The sequence below is a fragment of the Phyllostomus hastatus genome, unplaced genomic scaffold (assembly GCF_019186645.2).
Source record: "Phyllostomus hastatus isolate PE091 unplaced genomic scaffold, TTU_PhHast_1.1 phas_contig_40, whole genome shotgun sequence".
Lineage (NCBI taxonomy): Eukaryota > Metazoa > Chordata > Mammalia > Chiroptera > Phyllostomidae > Phyllostomus > Phyllostomus hastatus.
In genome coordinates, this window is record NW_025333872.1 from 87807461 (window position 1) to 87828857 (window position 21397).

The 21397-nt window shown below is 35.8% G+C and overlaps 1 protein-coding gene across 5 annotated transcripts in view; it reads left to right on the forward strand.

Annotated features, from left to right (window-relative positions):
* TAB2 (TGF-beta activated kinase 1 (MAP3K7) binding protein 2) overlaps positions 1–21397 on the forward strand; it is a 75545-nt gene that overhangs the window by 43595 nt on the left and 10553 nt on the right. For all 5 annotated transcript variants that reach the window (XM_045843352.1, XM_045843350.1, XM_045843354.1 and 2 more), the window contains one exon: positions 3858–5358. In XM_045843352.1, coding sequence (XP_045699308.1) covers positions 3858–5358 — 1501 coding nt within the window. The remainder of the gene's footprint in view (positions 1–3857; positions 5359–21397) is intronic.

Genomic DNA, 21397 nt, shown 5'->3' on the forward strand with positions numbered 1-21397 from the left:
GAATAGTGTGAAAATATAGCATAGTTAGCACTTTGGGGTTTTTTTTTAACTGATTTTTTCACTATTCTTTTAATACAATTGAATCTGTATAAGTTTAGAATTGCTATGTCTTTTCAAAATAATGTATTAAAGTGTTCATTCAGTATTTGTAAAATTTAGTATTTAAGTATCATATCCTTAGTTGATAACTTCTCAGATGACTTCCACCTACCGTCTTTATCCATATTTCTGTTAAAACATCTACCATTCTGTGTTGTATTTGTGTGCACATAAATCTCCTCCACTGGACTGTGAGATCCTTAGGAGCAGTGACTGTATTTCTTCCTACTTGCCTAGTGGGTTGAAGGAGTGAATGAGTAAGAGTTTGAGAAGGATGATCACAATATATACCTACTTTAATTACCATCTGTAATCTGCATGTCTGCACAAGAAGCTTGGGGAAGAGTGAACGAGGAACTGAAATTACGATTCAGGTTCTTTTAAAGCTTCGAAGAGATTGTAGGTTTGTATATATACAAAAAAGCAGTGACTATCAACCTTTTAAAAACTCACTCCACCTGTTTCAATACACTTAAAAAGAACCCTGTAAAGTTCCCCAGTAAAAGTACCTAGGGCTTATTTGAGAAATAGCTGATTCCAGGTCTGGGGTAAGGAGTGTACAAAGTCATCCGGACAGGTTGTCATATCAGAAAGCAAGGAAGCTATTAAGACTGCTGGGTTCACGGCATATGTACACAGAAACCAACTTGAAGTTATTCCCACTAGCCTAAATATAGGATATAATAACCACAGTCAGTTGACACATATCAACATGTTAAAGATATAGGAGTTTATAATGATGCAAAAAATAAATCTTGGTCACCTTTGGAGGTTGTTGGGGTACCAGTTCATTACTCTAAAAACCAGCAAAGAAAAAGAATGTATTTATCCTGCCTCTTCTGTGCAAAGACTAACCAAATAGTTGAAGAAAGCAAGTACTTTGAGGAAAAATTGGAGCTAAAATATGAAGGAATATGAGGAAGAAGAAATCATATAATTGGGATATCACCACTATCACCATTTTGCATCCCCTAATAAAATTGAAGTTCTAAAGAGTAATCATCAGTACCTGCTAAAAATCATTAGCTGGATCAAGCTGACATCAGAATCCACCAGTCAGCTTCAAGATCACAAAAAGTCAGACATTGTTGTGCTTGTGTGATGCATTAACGAATAGACCCTGTAAAGGGTCTGGACAAAAATTTGTACAAAACCTGCTCACACCTGTAGAATTACAACTACTAGTTTATGATGAAATACAGGGGATATTGACACCGCAGGGTGCAGTCAGCCAATCCAGATGGGAAATTCTATTAGACAGAGGGTCAAGTTTTCCAACACATGGCTAAAAAAAATTAGAAACATAAGAGGCATATCAGTCAAATAATTCAACCTTGCCTAGGTCCTGATGTAAACAAACTAAAAGGACATTTATCAGACAGGGAACTTTAAACTCTTTGGATATTAGATGATACTAAGTATTGATTATTTTAAGGTATGTTAATGGCATTATGATTGGGGGTTTTTTTAAAGTCCTGATTATTTAAAGATACATACAGATGTATTTATAGATGAAAACAAAACATCTAAGACTTAAGCTACCCTGGTGGGGAGAGTATTTGGGTCATACACAGTTGAATGAAAAAAGATTTGCCATATATCAAATATTGTTAAAGATGATGGATGATGGATAAAGGGGAATTTGTTATATTTATTCTATATTCTACTGTAGCCTTATAAAATCCTTGTAAGTTCCTTTATGTTTTGCTGGTGAGAAAGTAATGTGAGTTATGGCATATCTGGGACTAGAACATATTAAATAATCAGAGATTATAAAGTATTGAAGGGATTTTTGAGAGCTCAAGAAAATTAGAGAGGAAGACTTTGTAAAGATGAGTGCCAGCTTTTAGAAAGCAAGTTCGGGATTGGATTTGGTTTGGAATGTACATTTTAATTTGGAAATGTTGGCAGAGATGAGAAGTTGGAGTCTTTGTGAGCTTTGGCTTAGAAGAGAGAATAATTTACAAGAATAGCAATAAAGTTAGCTTGAAGCAAAAAGCACCAATTGGATTTGGCTAAAGATACAATCTAATTATAATAAGGAGTAATGAGTTGATAAAAGATTGTGATGAATTTTTAAATTACATTTGAAAAACTAACGCCAGAGTTAGGAGTCCGATAAAAAGATTTTTATAGCATGAGAGATTTGAGCTGTTGATTTGGCATAGGAAAAAAATCAAATCACCTTTTCTTTTGCATTATTGTTCAAATTGTGGGCTGTCATTCTTAAATAATTCAAAATTCCTTTTTAATTCAATTTTCTATAACAGGATTATATCTCATATCAAAATACCTATAGACATTTTAACTTGGTTATTCATCTTTTTTTTTTTAATATCTAAAACTGCCTCCTTTCTGTCAGGCTTCTAATTCTCAAGTTTTCTTTGAATTCTTCTTCTTGTAGCCAAATTTTGTTGACTGTTGACTTGTTGTCTTTCATAATTTGTTTCTGCTATGTCATGTCTTCTAACAGGTCTTCTTATATCAATAGACTTGTCTTCCCAAGACCCTTTGTGTCTTCACTTCTCTGTTCATTTATGTTTAGTGGGTCTCCCCATTGCCTATATTAAAGTCCAAACGCCAGTGTGACTCATTTTTCAAAGTCCTCAATTATTTCATCCCAGCCTGCTTTTCTGACAACTTATTTTTCAAAATATCCAATATAAACCTTTTAACTTCAGCCAGATGATGATAATCTGTTATAGTCACCTTGTTTAGAACATGCTTTTACTTAATATAATGTTTATCTTCCTTTACTCATGCCATTTTCTTCACCAAAAATATTTTTCTAGCCAAATCCTACATATCCTATGAAATCCACCAAGTATTACCTCCCTCATTAACAGAGTCCTGTCTCCTTTCTACAGTGCCCTACAAAATTTACTCTCTGTTGAACTTCAATACCAGTTATTATTTGGCAAATACTCACCATTTTAATGATGTTTCATTTTCAAAAGCCCATGGTTTGTCTCTCACCAAGTTGCAAGCTCTTCTAGGGAAAAGTTTGGTTTTATATGTCAGAGTTTCCATAGTCTCAGTCTCCATACATGTTCAGTAAATATTTTTATATTCTGTTTGTTTGTTTGTTTGTAGAGGGAAGGGAGGGAGAGAAACATCAATTTGTTGCCTCTTGCACACACCCCCAACCTGGACAACAATCCAGGGATGTGCTGTGCAGGGAAATTGAACCAGGGACCTTTTTGGTTTGTGGGGTGACAGCCAACCCACTGAGCCCCACCAGTCAGGGCTGTTCAGTAAATATTGTTATGGGTGATTTGTGATTAGTTGTTAGTCTCTTTTGAGGATTCTTTAGAAACATCTGGTTGGTTTTGGGGGGGTTATGGCTGGAGTAGATTTTTATATGGCGCTATCTATTCTAAAGAGAGATATCAACTCAGTTACTCTGGAGGCTACTTTGAGCATATATTTCATTTATATAAGTGTGTGGTTTTTTTTCTTTGTAACACAAGTTAGGAAGAAGCATGTAAGGAATTGAAATGACTATGAATTTTAGAATTTTTTTAATTTAAAAGGTCATTTTAAAAATTTTTATATAGTACCTGATGTAGAAAATATTTAACCATAAAATATTATATGCTTAAGTTGAATGTTCAGTGCTCAGATTTCATTTTTAAATAAGTTTCAAATATATGTTATTTTTAACTAATTTTTTGTTAACTATGTAATATTTAAGTAGTGATGAGTATAAGCATTCACTTTTGGTCTTAACATCAAGCTGTATTTATTTTGTTTCATAGAATAATAATAACCTGGATGCTTGCTGTGCAGTTCTCTCTCAGGAGAGTACAAGGTATCTTTATGGTGAAGGAGACTTGAATTTTTCGGATGATTCTGGAATTTCGGGTCTGCGCAATCACATGACTTCTCTCAACTTGGACTTGCAGTCCCAGAATGTTTACCACCATGGAAGAGAAGGAAATAGAATGAATGGAAGTAGGACTCTGACGCACAGCATTAGTGATGGGCAACTTCAAGGTGGCCAGTCCAATAATGAACTCTTTCAGCAGGAGCCACAGACAGCACCAGCTCAAGTTCCTCAAGGCTTTAACGTTTTTGGAATATCCAGCACATCTGGTGCTTCAAATTCGGCACCACATCTTGGATTTCACTTAGGCAGCAAAGGAACATCTAACCTTTCTCAACATACTCCCAGATTTAATCCCATTATGGTAACTTTAGCCCCAAATATCCAGACTGGTCGAAATACTCCTACATCTTTGCATATACATGGTGTACCTCCACCGGTACTTAACAGTCCACAGGGAAATTCTATCTATATTAGGCCTTACATTACAACTCCTAGTGGTACAACTCGGCAGACACAACAGCATTCTGGCTGGGTGTCCCAGTTTAATCCCATGAACTCTCAGCAAGTCTATCAACCTTCACAGCCTGGTCCCTGGACTACTTATCCTGCATCTAACCCTCTGTCACATACCTCAGCCCAGCAGCCAAATCAGCAAGGCCACCAGACCTCCCACGTCTACATGCCCATCAGTTCACCTACTACCCCACAACCACCAACAATTCATTCATCTGGTAGCTCACAGTCTTCTGCCCATAGCCAATATAACATTCAGAATATTTCAACAGGATCTCGAAAAAACCAGATCGAAATCAAACTTGAACCTCCACAAAGGAACAACTCTTCAAAATTACGTTCTTCTGGACCTCGAACCTCCAGCAGTTCCTCTTCTGTCAACAGCCAGACTTTAAATAGAAATCAGCCCACTGTTTACTTTGCTACCAGTCCTCCAAATACTGACGAGGTGATGTCCCGCAGTCAGTCTAAGGTCTATATTTCAGCTAATGCCGCCACAGGAGATGAGCAGGTCATCCGGAATCAGCCTACCCTCGTCATATCCACAAACTCTGGAGCATCTGCCGCCTCCAGGAATATGTCCGGGCAAGTGAGCATGGGTCCTGCCTTTATTCATCACCACCCTCCCAAAAGTCGAGCAATAGGCAATAACTCTGCAACTTCTCCTCGAGTGGTGGTCACTCAACCCAATACAAAATATACATTCAAAATTACAGTTTCTCCCAATAAACCCCCTGCTGTTTCACCAGGGGTTGTGTCCCCTACCTTTGAACTTACAAACCTTCTAAATCATCCTGATCATTATGTAGAAACAGAGAACATTCAACACCTCACGGACCCTACTTTAGCACATGTGGATAGAATAAGTGAAGCACGGAAGTTGAGTATGGGATCTGACGATGCTGCCTACACACAAGGTAATGACGCTGAAGGGGGAATCCTTCTCCGTGCTGCGCTTGTTGCCGTACACTTCATTTCACTGCAGGAATGGGTGTCGGCATTATTTCATCTCTTAAATGTTGCCCTAAATAATACTGTTTTAAGGACATTTGCCAGTGTTTATATAAATTTTAAGTTTCAATTTTATTATGGTATCACTTGAAGTTTGAATGATAGGATTATCAAATGGTTGGAATAATCAACTCTTATTCTCTTCATGTTTATAACATGTTTTTTTCAGTTACGTCTTAACTGTGGTGATAATCACTTTCCCTTTAAAATTTCTGCAAATAAAATTTTTAAAAACACACATTTTAATAAGACTTAGTGAACTAATACAGTAAATCTGCCACCTTTGACCGGTAGAATTGTCTTCATTTCTCTAATACCATGTTGTTAGTCTTATTTTATATCAAAGTCTTTACTGCTATGACTCCTAGAATAATCTAAAGAAAAATTTGAATCCTATCCTAATATTTGTCTCCTTCAGCCAGACTCCCTTAAAAAATAAGATAATGGAACCTTTCCTCTTATTTGGAATTGTTAATAAGGTTTTAAATCTAATCTCACTTGAATATTCTTTTCTGTAATAGACTGGTTGATGTTGGCATAGTACTAAACTATAATTATTAATTGAAGGAGAGATCATTTCTATCATGTCATATTTTATCTGACCCCTTAAGTTGCTCAGTCTTCAGTGAGAAACTTCTTTCAGATAAGAAAGTGGAGGATAAGTGTTTGTTTTCTTGAGTATTTATGCAAATTTGAAGGTTAGCTCTGAGTCCTTTAGAATAACGACAGATCTTTGTCATCTTTGTATCCCCAATGAATTGTTCCAAGTAGTGTGCTGTATCTTCACCCGCCTTGCAGCATGCAGCCCCCTACCACTGCTAGTACCACTTGCCCTTTTTAGAATTTCTAAAGTGATTTTACTGCTGAGTTTCTTAGAGGAGCTTGAGCTTATTTTATGTTTTCAACAATTATATTCTAATGAGTCTCAGCCTAACCTGAGCTATGGTGCTTCCAGATTCTATAATCACCTGCAGAGCTTTTAAAAAATAAAAATGCCCAGAGCTCATCCAGACCTGCTCAGTTAGAATTGGTGCCTGGTGAAGCCTGAGTGTGCGTGTGCTTGTTAAAAACAAACAGGCCTGTTTGTTTTTAAGGTGCATGGGTGGTTCTGATTGCACAGGAAGCTGGGCTAGAACATTCTCCCCTGTGAGTCTGTGACTAGAACCATTTTTGTTTAGTTCAACAGAATGTGATTTTTAATATACCATTATTTGTTCCACTGATTTCATTCCTGTTTTTCCCCTAAAGTCCTCTTTCTTCTGTTCTACTTCCATCGAAATAACAGGTTTCCTGTGTTTGGAGAATTGCTGACCCTTAAAAGGAGAGTAAAATTTTTGTAAGATAATTTGATAAGGGGAATTTTGTATTGAACTAGATATAAGATGTTTATATTTAGGTGGCCTATGAAAATAAAGTTCCTTAAGCTTGCTATTACCAATTTCTCTCCCATTCTGTCTTAAATCTACTCTAGTCAGGATTTTTTCCATGAGTCGACCAAAACTGCTCTTGTGAATGAAGGTCATCCGTGACAGCATTGTTCCTAGACCCAGTGGTGGTCTCTCAGCCCTCTCATCGTCCTTGATGTTTGCATCAGCAGCATTTGCCACACTTGGGCGCTCGCTTCTCTTGAAACATTTTGCTCATTTGACCTCCAGGACTCTACATGAGGCTTTCCACCTCTCCTTTTATTCTTTCCCGGTTTTTCCACATCTCTCTGCCTGCTCACATACTGTTACTTAAGAAATGAGGTCAGAGTCTCAGCTCAATCTTTGGGCCTCTCTTTTTGTCCATACTGTGTCCTAGATTATCCCACTCAGTCTTGTGACTTTAAATATGTCATGCACCATATCACAACATTTTGGTCAACACTGGGCTGCACATATGTGGTCCCATAAGATTAAAACAGATGTTGAAAGAAAAGTCTAGACCTGACAAAGGTGTTGAATTTACTGCTACCTCTGTGTGGCTTAAACAAATTGTGTTATTAGCATGGTATCCATCTGCACCCTACTGTGGCCGGAGTCCAGAGTTGGTCAGGGAGCCAGAGAGAGGGCTGGGCACCCTTGCACGTGCACACAGGCACACGTGCACACACTCACCCTCACTCTCCTGCGGGCATACTCACTTCCCTTCCCTCCATTACTTTTTATGTCTCTCCCCAGTCCTGGTTCTTTCCCTCTGGCTCCCGTCTCTCTGTTTTATTATTTCTGGTCTCAGGCTTTATCTCTCTGGGTCTCTTTCTCTTGCCTTCTCTCCCTTCCCTCTTTTCTTGCCCCCACCCCCTTCTGGTGTCTACTGTCCCACAGATGGCACCTCCCTACACAGTCCCGTACCTCTCCCCACCCCTACAGCACAGCACACATTTTATCTTTTATACCTTATTTTTAGTGAACTTTTTATGTTGATATCTTTAGATACGCAAATACTTACCATTGTGTTACAGTTGCCTGTTGTATTCACCACAGTAACATGCCGTACAGGTTTGTGGCCTAGAAGCAGTAGGCTCCTAGGTGTGTAGTTTATCATCTCCATTTGTGTAAGTGCTCTCCACGATGTCTGTGTGACAGTGAAATTGCCTGACAACACATATCTCAAAACAGGTCCTCATCAAGTGACCTGTGAGTGTACTAGAATATGTTAATGAATCTAATGTGTTAATGAATCCCAAATTTATAACTCTAACCTGGACTTACTCCCTGAATCTCAAGCTAGCTTATTTAAATATCTATTTAACATCTCCACTTGAATGTTTACTAGGCATCTCAAGTTTACTAAGTCTGAAACAGCTTCTCACATTCCACCTCCCAGCTTCTCATACCCCCACTCCAGCTTTCTCTCCCTATCATAGTTAATGGCAACTTAATTTGTATTTAATGACTAAGCCAGAAACTTCAAAATTTTACATCTAATTTAACAATAGGTCCTATCAACTCTCATTTTCAAAGTATATCAAGAATTCTATCTTTTCTTACCACCCTCATTGTCACTCACCACTCTCATCCTAGCCACCATTATCTCTCAAGTGAATTAGTGCAGTAGCCTACCTGCTTTCACCGTTTCCTCTTAATCTACTGTCCCTGCCCCACTCACTTTCTTTTCCTTTTACTCACCACCACACTCACTCTGTTCCAGCCCTATGGGGCTTCCTGCTGTTCCTTAAACAAAGGAGGCATACCTTAGGTCCCTTGTACTTGCTGTTTGTTCCTTGTGTCTTAAATTCTCTTCTTCCAGAATCCAAGCTAACTCCCTCACTCCCTTCAGGTCTTTATTCAAAAGTCACCTTTTCAGTGAGGTGTAGTTCCTGGTCTCCCTATCTAAATCCACACCCCAGCATTTCCTATCTTCCCATCCTTCCTCAAGGGGGGGAAGTGATTCATATTAAGGTATATAATAACTAATAACAGCTGAAAACTTACTGTGTGCTAGGCACTGTTCTGAAAGCCCATTTCTCAAAACCAACTCTAAAGTAGGAACTAATATTATTTCTATTTTCAGGTTAAAATACTTAGGAACAGATAGTTTAAGTACTTTACCAAAGGATGAGCGGCAGAGTCAAGATTCTAACCTAGAAAGTTGACAATAGAGCCCACGCGCTTAACCACGACAATGTAGTGACTTTCCAGATCTTCAAAATCAACCTTCTGGAAAGATGCTCCAGGTTTAATTGTAGCTTCATATAACAGCCCCTGGTGCTGCACTATCATGGGGGTTTCATGTGCCTCAATTTGAGAATCATGAAGCTAAAATATCACTCAATAAAAAATAAAACAAAAACAGGCAGCTATAGAGAAAGAAATCACAATATATAGATATAATTAGAAATAAAACAAGAAAGTAAGGCCCTGGATAGGTGCAGGGAGCACCTTATAAAAGCACATACAGGTTAAAAAAAGTACTGATGAGTAAAGGCTCTGGTTGAGAGATCACAGCCTCCCCAGAACAGCAGGGTTCCCCAGAATCTGCCACTCAAATTACTTTTCTTTGCTAACAACCTTCAGATAGCTATAACAACCGTGATCACTGTTTTTTATACATATTTACATAATATATGGAATTTCCTAACGTTCGCAGGGCTCTCTGCCTTTGTATTATCTATGTATGGGCACATGGTTTGGGGGGGGTGCTATTCCTCTCACTTCCAGCCTTTCATCTCACTTCCTTCTGTTTACTGTGGAATTGGTATTGACCCTGGTTTATGCATTGACAAAATCTCTATCTAGTGTTTCTTTGACTTGGTTCTAGTGAAATCAAAGAATTGTTCATTTCTGGAAAATGCTTTTTTTGTGGTGTTATCTTGTGTGTGATGCTGTACAGTCTACACAGCACTCACTCACAATACTAAATGGGGTGCCCTGAGTAATACTGATCTTGAAGCAAGGATCTTTCCTGAACTCTAATTTGTGTAGTATGGGTAATAAGGGGGAAAGAACTATCTCTGCCTTGTGCAGTGAAATTGATCTTCCTAAAGCTCCTGGGACATACTGTTTCAGAGCAGAAAAATAAGTTGAGCCAGGTACTAAAATCACAGGAAAATATTTTCTGAAATTGAAGAGGGAACATACATAAATAAATTTGGTAGCCAAAATGCATTATTTTGCATTTATATTTCATTTAACATTTGAAATCTAAAAATGCTACAATAAAAATTTCAAAAATAAGAATTTATGTTTGTGAGAGATGCATTGTTTGATACGCCCTCTTCTATAGAATGAGCAGAAGAAAAAGAAGTAAGTTAATGAAACTTCTACCAGGACACTGCTCATCTCATCACCAAGTCTGCCACCGTATCAACCACCAGTCTAAAGGAATTAAATTATATTTGAGTCCTTAAAGTACTGCAAGAATCAGACAAAAATGAGTGCCAAGTAGAAAAAACTATTAGGTTAGAGAGAAATTTTAGCTTAAAACCCTGTAGATATAAAGAAGAGTTATTTTACCTACTAAGAACAAATTGAAATGCAGTTGTTTACCAGTAGTAGGGATACTGACCAGGTATCTCTACATTTTTCCCTTTCAATCATACCACCTGACTCTACCTAATTCTGGAAAGTACCAATAAACACTTAATCATTCACTATATTCTGAGACTTTCTGGTGTTTTCTCCCATTTATAGAACTATGTTTTTTGTAATACAGACAACTCATTCAAACCAATTTTCTTGGGTTGGGAAGGAAGCCTGCTTCCTGGGTTTTGTTATAGTAGCCAGAGGCTCTTATAGAACTAACATTGCTGCCAAAACTGATTTCTCATTCTCCATTATCTCTACAGAAATCCATCTGTAGCATTCTAGTATTCATCTAACTAGTAAACTACAGTGTTTTTAAAAATTACTCATATAAAGTTATAAACATTTTTAATGACACCTTGATACTGTTTTTCTTTAATTTCTTCTTTGATCTTTATGTCTATCCTTATGCCTGTTTTACACTCTTTTGATTAGTGTTACTTAGTTTGTAAGTTTTGTCATTGGGACCCATAAGTTGTACTTTTTTCTTTTTCAAACCTATTTTGGCTGTTTGGCGGGTCTCTGGCTATTCCATATAAATTTTAGAATTGTCAATTTAAAATTTTACTACACTCAAAAATTTTTTTAAAGACATCAAGTATATGTAGGAACAAAAGGGTGTATAGTGAAAAGTTTGCCTCACCAGAGACAACCAATAGCTATTCACGAGTTCATTTTGTATTCTTCTGAAAATTGAAATTATGTATCAAGTATATCTATATATATAAACACTTTATATAAATGGAACATAGTATTTTGCTCTGCCTTTAACCTTTATATATATATATTTTTTTTTTTTTAAATATTCCAGGTCAACAAGTGTAGATCTGATTTTTTAGAAAATGGCTGCATAGTATTTTGTACATAATCTCTAACCAGACATTTCCTGATAAACCTCCAAGTCTTGCTTTTACAAACTGCCACAGTAAAAATTTTGTGTGTGTATATATATATATTTGTGTGTATGTTGGCAGAAGAGATTACTAGCAGTGGAACCGCTGTGTCACAGGATATGTGTATTTTTAATTTTGATGGATGTATCGTTCATTTGGGCTTGTTTGTGCTGCAGTGACAAACTGTGTCTCTGAAACAACAAAGATTTATTTCTAGCTCACTTGGCATAGATTAGCTGGTGGGCTCTGTTATATATCATCCTCACTCAGGGACCCAGGTTGAGGGAATCTCAGTCTCTCTGTTTCCATGAATGTTCGGTCAAGACAAAGGAAATACGGCAAATCAGCACTAAGTCTCTGCCCCAGCATACATCACTGTTTAGCTAAGACAAGTCACATAGCCACACCAAATTCAGGCAGAATGGGGAGGCTCAGTTCTACAGTGTCGCAGAGACCCCTCTTGTCCGTGGGGAATATGTTCCAAGACCTCCAGTGAGTGCCTGAAACCACAGATAGTACCAGATGCTATATATACACTATGTTTTTTCTTGTACATACATACCTGTGATAAAGTTAAATGTATATGTTAGGCAGAGTAAGAGATTGACAGCAGTAATAAAATGAGTAATTATAACAATATACTGTAATGAAAATTACGTGAATGTCTCTCCCCCCTTCGCTCTATCTCTCTTATTTACTGTATTCACCTTTTCACTTAAAGGAAGCACTTTATAGCTTCTCTTTTGGCATATCTGAATGGCCAGCATCACCACTCTTGTGTTATGGGGCCATTAGTAAATAAAATGAGGGTTACTGGAACACAAGCACTGAGATACTACAGTTTATGGGATAACCAAGAAGTGAGTAGCAAGGGTAGGAGGGAGGTCTGGGCAAACACATTCACATCCCAAGCAGGATATGCAAGATTTCATCACGCTACTCAGAACGGCAGGCATTTTAAAACTTATCAACTGTTCACTTGTGGGATTTTTCCATTTAGTATTTTCAGGCCATGGTTGATCAAGGGTAACTGAAACCACAGAAAGTGAAAGAAACTACAAATAAGGTGAAACTACTGTACCTAGGAGACAGAGCCAGAAATACTTGGTGAAGGGCACCACTCGTGTTGCCAATTTTAATCTTGAGACTCTAAACACATTCCTCTACCAGAGTGTAAACCGGTAGAATATTTATTTTTTTCCCCATATGTAAATGGGGGACGTTTAGGCAGCATTTTTAAGAACGTTCTTTTCTTTCATCCTACCCCACCCATCATTATGTAGGTGATTGGAAAAAATACGTCTTTGTCATTCTGTAGCTAAAAATGCCTTAAGGTATTTTTTATTTTACATTTTTAAATGAATAAGATTAAACATATTTTCAAATATTTTAAGCCATTTGTATTTCTTATTTTGTGAACTTGTTTTTTATAGAATGCGTAGTCTGTTTATTCTAATGTTACTTTGACTTTAATAAAAGTATTTTTTGTTTTTTACTTATGTATATTCATACTTATCAATCTTTTTTTCCTCTGGTTTCTGGGCTTAGTTTTATATCTTATTTACAAAGCTCTTCTCCATTCCAAGATTTTGAAACAACTACAGAAATCTTATGTGTGTCTTTTCTTTAATTATAATACTTCTTCAAAACCTTATTGACTGGCCTTATTTCTCTTTCATACAGCATACCCTCAACAACTTAAAATTAGCTACCATATTTCCTTTTAAAGTACAAACCTTTTTTAAGCTGTAAACCATACCAGTTCCCATAATGGTTCGTCTAGCTCATCTTTGAGACTCCTTTGATATGTCCGGGCCCCAATTTTCTTCTTCTCTAAAACAGAAGTTTTAGACAATGTCTGTATTTTAATGCTCTAAGATTGCATGCAGCATCTTAATTATATACAAATAAATGCCAACAAAGTAGTATAAAGATGAGGTCATATGTTTACCTACTAATGTTAATGTGTAAATAATTTAAATTTCTTTAAAATAATTACAGAGGTTAAACATCATTTCTCATAGTTTTCTTCAAATTATGGGCCCAGTTGCAGAACTGTTGCAAGATTTCATTTCAGACTGACCTTAAAAAGTGGCAAAATAAATGAAAAGAGGCGTTCTTTTAGAATAATTTGCCATCTTTAAATCTTTTGTGACTCAATCACCAAATAAGTGACTTTAATTATTCAGTGGTATACAAAACAGATCTTCCTGCTGTCAACAGTTACAATCTAGAAAAATCTTGATTTCTTTTAGAAGCTGACATTGTTACCTTTTTAGATACAATGACTTAGGCAGGTACAGGCAAAAACTTCAGTAAGTACCTATTTTCTTTTTTTTTTTTAAGTACTTTTTATTGATTATGCTGTTACAGTTTTCCCAATTTTCTCCCCTTTATCACCCTCCACCCTGCACCCCCAACCCTCCAGCATCCCCCCCTTATTAGTTCATGTCCCAGGGTTGTACATATAAGTTCTTTTGAGTTCTCTGTTTCCTATACCATTTTTTATCTCTTCCCATGTATTTTATGCCTGCTAATTATGCTTCTTCTTCCCTGTACCTCCCCCCATTCCTCCCTTACCCCTCCCCACTGAAATCCCTCCATGCGATGTCCATTTCTCTGATTCTATTCCTGTTCTGGTTGTTCGCTTAGTTTTTGCCTATTACATTTACTAATAGCATTTTTTTTAAATGTATTGTAGAATCACATTATTCTTTCATTTTATTTAATATTAAAACCCATACAGTGTTATTTATATATTTTAAAATCTAGGGTGTACATTTTTTTTCTTCACATTTGTTTTGTTGTTCAAATACAGTTGTCTCCATTTTCCTTCCCACCACTCCCCCCCACCCCAGCCATCCCTACTTCGCACCATTGATCCTACCTGCTTTGGCCTTGTCCATGTGATAGACAAATACCATACGATCTCACCTGTAAGTGGAACTTAATCAACAAAACAAACAAGCAAGAAAAATATAGCCAGAGACACTGAAATTAAGAACAAACTGACAGTAACCAGAGGGGAGGTGAGAGGGGGGAATGGGGAGGGAATGGGGAAGCATTGTCAGGAACATGTATGAAGGACACATGGACAAGGGCATTTTTTTTTAAAGCCTGAGATTTTTGTATCCATAAATAGCTGGTACATTTTTCAATAGCGAAGGTAATTTTTTTTAATATGTACGTTCCATTCTCTGTCTTTCTTAACTTCTGGAGAAATTAGACATTTACACTGTAGAATGACTAAAATCAGTACAGCTTGTACCATCTGGAGCCTCAGGTATATTTTTCTAATTACAAATAAGGTTAAATAAAAAAATTGTCTTCATTATTCAACAGAAGCTGATCAAAGTTGAGTCAAGACCAGGCTTTCTGAAATTGCTGTATAAACATCTAGTACACTTACCGGAGTGCTTTAAGAGCCCTAGTTTTTGAATTAACTAATGGTGGTTATAACAGCCACAAGAGGGAGTTGCATGCTTAAATTATCTTTATCCACTAAATGTTAATTTTGACTTAAAGATCATTTAAAAGGTACTAAATATTTTTTTCTACCTGTTACTTCTCCTTTTTTTCCTGCTTTAGAGGGCAAAGTAGATAGGTAAGTTTAGAAAACTGAAGTCAGTGTGTGATAGAGATGGTAACTGTATCACTTACTTCCTTGTTTAGAACTAGTGTGTAAAAAAGCCGCCCTCCTGCAATGTTCACAACCTAGAAGTCTTGCCATATTTCAAAACATATCAAATCTTACTGAGTGAAAAATATTAACACTAGACGTTGAAGGAGACTTTAAAATAAATCTCGACTTCTTGTTCTATCAATATTTCTATTTCTTGAACTTAGAATTTTACTCTGCCGTCCATTAAAAGTCAAATGGTTGTCACTATTTTGCATCTAATAGATATTTATCAAGTGCTTGCGATTTGCAAGGTTTAATACTAGATACTAGAAAAAACTGAATTCAGTATTTACCCTGAATGAACTTGAGGCTTAATTGAGAAATATACTTGATAATGAATACTCTAAAATGCTGAATTTTTCCAAGTATGAAATGAAATGAAGTTATCTCTTAGTGTGATAATGACTTATAAATACAAATAATTATGTAAGCTCTTGATATAGTGGTTCAGTGCAAATAACCACAGATGAAATTGCAGCAGTCTTTACCCAGACCTCATTATGGTTTAAATACTTGTATATAATTGGTTGTTTTAATTTCATCAAGGTATACATATTTGTATCCATACATTTATATATGTTCTAGATGCACAGTGTATACGTTGCTTCTGTATATAGACAATCATGTGTCTGGGTACAGGTCTTTTTTAATATCTTTGTTTCACCTCTGTGGACCCCTTCAGTTTAAAAGCTGGTGTCTCCCTTCAGCCATGAAAATCCCATTCTGATTCCCAGCTGCTCCATTCTCTTTCTATAACTTCTCTTATGCAACCATTCAACGTCCTGGGCCAACTTTTTATTTATTTTGCATTGTCCTGTTTTTCAGTATATTCCACTGCCTTCTCTTTCCATTGTACAATTAATTTTTGTTCCAGCGTATATATGAAATTTTAATTTCAACAGTGATGTTTTTTCATTTCCAAGACCTAGTTGTATGGTTCCTTTATTGTAGCAGATTATTGTTTTATGGGTGCATTACTGTCTCAAATCTGTTCATGATGTTTATTAGAATTTAAGTTCTTGGTTCTCTCCTGAATTCTCTCCACTTAATTTGGATTTAGTCTTTCTCTTTACTTATCTAGATCTTTTTCTAGTCAGATGTTCCTCAGACGTGTTGTGGTCCTTGTCTATTGGTTCATATTTAAGAATGAAAACACTTTGGAGGCTAATTGAAAACCCTGTATAAGGAGATTTGTTACTTGGCAGACTGCTTTGTGTTGAGTAAGTAGGAGCCAACTGCTACAAGAGAACAGTCCACCATCACCACCTAGCATTCTTTGTATATGGGGACCAGCTTTAGAAATGTGTTTAGGCACCTTACAAATGAACATAACGGTTACTGGGTAGGGAAAGGTTGACTGTTCTATAAACAGACGTCCTATTCAGTCCCTGATTTCCAGCCCATTCCTCCCTTCTACCTCCTGTTTACTTGCATTCTCGAAAGTCTGGAGCCTCGTTAGGTTTCTGCAGGGCAAGTTCTGCCTCTTTATGTTAAGTGTTCTACTTGTCTATAACTCCTTCATTAGTCTATACCATTTCATTCCGTCTTCCAAAAACTGGCTGAAATCTCTTGTCCATTAGTTGTCTTCTTTATTTTGTATCATTGGATTATACCACTTTTATTCCTCTCATTTTCGTGGGGTTTCAGAAGGCTTAAGAATATATATACATATAAATGCAGTGCTCAGCCAACTATTCTTAAATGAAAGTCCTAGCTAATATAATTGATTAATTATAGCTTGGCTTTTTAAGTCCATATTAGTCTATATAAATAACAGGAATGGAGAGAATTTTTCCTTCAGCTGGAATCTGTAACAAATCACCCCTTCTATGTAAGTACATATTACTAGATGTACATGAGCTTAATTCACAGGTATGTGTGGTTGGTATGATTTTGTTTGTAACAGTTTATCCATATGCCAAAAGAAACAAAACCCAAAAAGCCAGTCTAAAGGATTCCTTAAATTCCTGTTCACAGTCACTTCCCATAACAGAGGTAGAATTTCCTAGTCTCACCCCACAACTGCAGCCCTCATTCCTGCCAGCCCTCCTGAGTCTCTCGCCAGGCCTTCCGCTTTTCATAGACCCTGGAAATACAGCTGTCTTGTTTCCTCTCGGTTGGCACCCAACTCTTCCTCATTTAGTGGAAGCTGATCAGAGGAAAGTGTCTTCATAAATAAACATTATAAGTATTCATTATGAGTCTGATAATGTTTCTTAATGGATACATGTTCCATAATATTTTTATGGTGAAGGTTTAAATTGTAAAAACTACAACTAGAGAAAAAACTTCAGCTGAATTTTCATAGCAGTTTTTAGAAATTTACCTTGACACTATTATTTTTGTAATTTATTCTCATATTTCTATCTAAAAATTCCAAACCACAAATGAAAAGTGAACTAAACACATAAAAATTTAGGCACACAGAAGAAAGAATGGCTAAGAAATAGAGATCGTATCTCCTTCCTACTTTTTCAGAGCATCTTTAGCATATTTATAATTAACAGACACACTTAAGAAATCCTGAATAGTCTATACAGTAGATTTGCCATTTCTAAGTAATGCAGTCATTATAACTCTTAAGATTTTGTTTTCATGAGATATACCTCTTAAATTCTACAGCAATGGATTTAGAGTGTTTTGCTTTAGAGCTTCAGTTTAATCATAGATGTCTTGCCTTAATTCCAAAAGGCAATGGCTACATCTGTAGCCATTGCAAAAACTCCTTTCTTTGTGAATTCCCAGGGATGTAATATTTTTTTCTGTTTCAGAACTATTTTTTAAGAATTCACTCTAACTTCTAAACATCCCCTATAATCATACCTTCAACAACTGCAGCTCCTCCATTGCTCCTAAATCTTTTTTGAAGCAAATTTCTGCTATTTGCTGAAGTGAAGTTTACTTTCCTATTTTGATAGAAACATTGAGAAATACTGTATTGAGGATTACTAATGAAGCTGTCTGTGACTAGGAGAATGTTTAGCCCTTGTCCTAGAATGTATATTCTGAAATATGCATTAGTTGGAAAATAAATTACAATATGCTTTTATGGTTTTCCATATAGAATGGGAGTTGTATTCTAGCATTATTTTCCTTTTATTGTTAACTGAAGAACTTCTTTATATCATAACATATTGTGCCCTAAAGTTAAATATTACATTAAGAAAATCTTTTTCTTAAATGAATATTGCTACACTGGCTTTATTTCATTTTTATATTTGTCTGGTATATAAATTGCATTATTTCTCTAGCTGCCTTCAAGATTTTCTATGTATCTCTAGTTTTCAACAGTTTGACTATGATGTGTCTAGGATTTATTTTGTTGTTGTTTTGTTTATTTATTTATTATTATTTTGGTTTGGTTTTGTATTAAGAGTTCTTGGAGATCTCTGGGCTTCTTCAATCTGTGGTTTATTGTCTTATATTAATTTTGGAAACAGTTTGGCCATTATCCCCTCCAGTATTTCTTCTTCCTTGTTTTTTGTTCTCCTTCACCAGTTACTTGTATTGGATTTTTTGATACTGTCCCACAATTCTTGGATGCTTTGTTCTTTCCTCCTCTTTTTTTTCTTTGTGTTCTGATTTGGGTAATTTCTGTCTTCAAGCTCAGTGATTCTTCTGTATCCACAGTGTTGGTAAGTCTGCATGTTGGCCATCTTTTTAAATAGATTTTTTTTTAACATACTGATAATAGTTTTAAATTCCCTATCAGGTAGTTCCAGCATTTGGTAATTACCTTTGAGTACATTCTATTAATTGCTTCCTCTCTTGATGATAAGTTGGATTTTTCTCTTGCTTTTCCGTGTGTCTCATAATTTCTTATTGAATGCCAAGTACTGTTGGGAGTGGGTGGGTGGGCAGAGGAGACTGAGATAAAGTATATTTACACCCAGCAGTGAGAACACTTCTCTTTCTGTCAGGTTGTTAGTATGAGTTGTGAGTAGATTTTGTCAGGAGTGGAGCTGGATTTGAGGTATTTGTTGCCTCCAGTGCACTGCAGTCTTTAAATACCTCCAGTAGTTGGGGGTTCTTATGTTGTGTCACAGTAGTGCCTAAAGTGCAGAATATATATTTCACTTTAGACCTTTTACTCTTTACTTTTCTGTGCTGTGATAGGTCCCTATTTACTCATAGTCCTTGATACGGTCACCACGTCTCCATGTGATCTGATAAAGGGCCAGATGGGTAGTAAATTATGTTGGATTTTGCAAGCCATTTCTGTCACAACTATTCAACTCTGCTATCATAACACAAAAACACCTATAGACAAAAAAGCAAATGAGTAAACATGGCTGTGTTCCATGCAGTGAGATACATTTGGCCATAGTTTGCTGACCCCTTGTTTAGAGCCTTGTTCTTGTACCAACACCAACCCTTACCTCTGTAATACAAGCTCTAGCAGGGCAGTGATTGACGTTTGCCTATTTTGTTCATTGATTTCCCAGGTGCCTACAACAGTGCTTGACGCATAGTATGCTTTCTGTATATTGAAAAGATGAGTGGATTATGTTTTAAGCATGTTTCTTATAAATAACATACAGCTGAATTTTTAAAATTGCTTCCTTGATGTATCTTAACAGATACACTTAATTAGATTGTAGTTATTGTGAATACTGATACATTTGGAATTGTCATTTTTTTTTATTCTTTCCCCCTTTTTTTCTTCCTTTTCTACCATCTAAGTTTAATCGAATTTTATTGATTTTCCTCTTGGTCTGTCTTTTCATTTAGAAGCTGCAGTCTACTTAGCGTTCTCTAAACCAGCGTCCCTAAGTCTATAACATGTATATTTGGTTTAACGACATTTGGGAGTATTCTTCCTAAACACTTTCAAAACCTTAGAATGCTTCTCCTTTGATCTTCATATTTCTAATTTATTTTTTATTCTTTTCTAATATCTTAGTTTTACTTTGTTTTAAACAATCTGTACCACCCCACCCACTACCATGGTCTTTTTCCCTTGTTTTATAATTAGAACTTTTTAAGATGTATTCATCCTATTTTTTCCTTTTCTACTAACTTCCTTCTTATTAAAAAAAAAATCTTTAGTAGCTCATTCAGCAGTAGTCTGTGACTGCTAAATTCCCCCAAACTTCATCTGAAAATGTCTTTAATCACCCATACCTCACTAATTTAGTTAGGTGGACAAATTGTTCTCTTATCTTCTGGATTCTATTATTTCTTTTTTTCTTCAGTTTTGGAAAATTTTCAGCAAGTCTCTTTTCCAGTTTTGCCTTTCCTCCATTCTTTCTGTTGTCTTTTTCTAGAGCTCCTTTTTAGGTTTATATAACATCTTTTCTCTTTCATGTTTTCTATCACTTTGTCTCTGTGTGCTCTGGGAAATATTTTGGATCTGTCTTCCAGGTCACTGACTGCATTTATGACTCCATCCAATCTAATTTTTCATCAACCTGACCTTTTCATTCCAGTGACTGTTTTTAATTTGACAGGGTTCTTTATGGTACTTTTCCAAATCTGTTGTATTATTCATAGTGTCATATCTTTGGTTATATTTTTGTTTCTTCTGGTATTACTGTAATCATTTTAAACAGATTTTTCCATAGCATCTTTCAGACTGTTATATAATCTTTAAGTTTGGGTGGCTCCTTTGGGCCATTGACTCTCAATGATAGGTCATTTTCATGTGTGGTCAGTTTTTTCTCTTGAGACCTTCTTTTCCTTTTTTTTTTTAATTCAAAAAGCAAAATATCTATTTTTTATCAAGGGCAAGGTATATGACCATATTTTAAAATCAGCTTAATTTTAATACATTTGAGGTTACCATGGTTTTTTTAAATCTATGTTTTATGATATTTAAAATATTTGTGAAATTAACATATATGATGAACATAAAATACCGTAAGACTGTAAATAAAGTGTTCTAAGATTCCATTATTACTAATGATGTAGCAAACATGTTTTAATAAAAATAATAAATCTGTAAATGTATGTTTTAATATCTAAGGTAATGGATAAAAAAAGATATAGAAATATACCATCATAAATTAATAGTGGGGAAATAGAAAAATCATAATAAAGCAACCTTGAGTTCTTAGAGAACATAATATTATTTATTTATCTCTAAATATAGAGCTGTAAGTGTATGGGTCAGAGGGGTGTACACATGTGTGCTTTTGTGCACATGCATGAATACTATGCTCCCAGTATTAGGATCCAGATAATGAAATTTTTATAAAGTGAAATCAGCAGCATTCCATCATTTTCTTTGATATCTAGGCTATATAATAATAATCAGGAGATATAATGAATAAAAAATGAATTCCCTTAAACAAATACCAAGCAGTAGGAAAATAATTCAAGGATGGTTGAACACAGTTGATTTAAATTTAAATTCTTAGTGTCC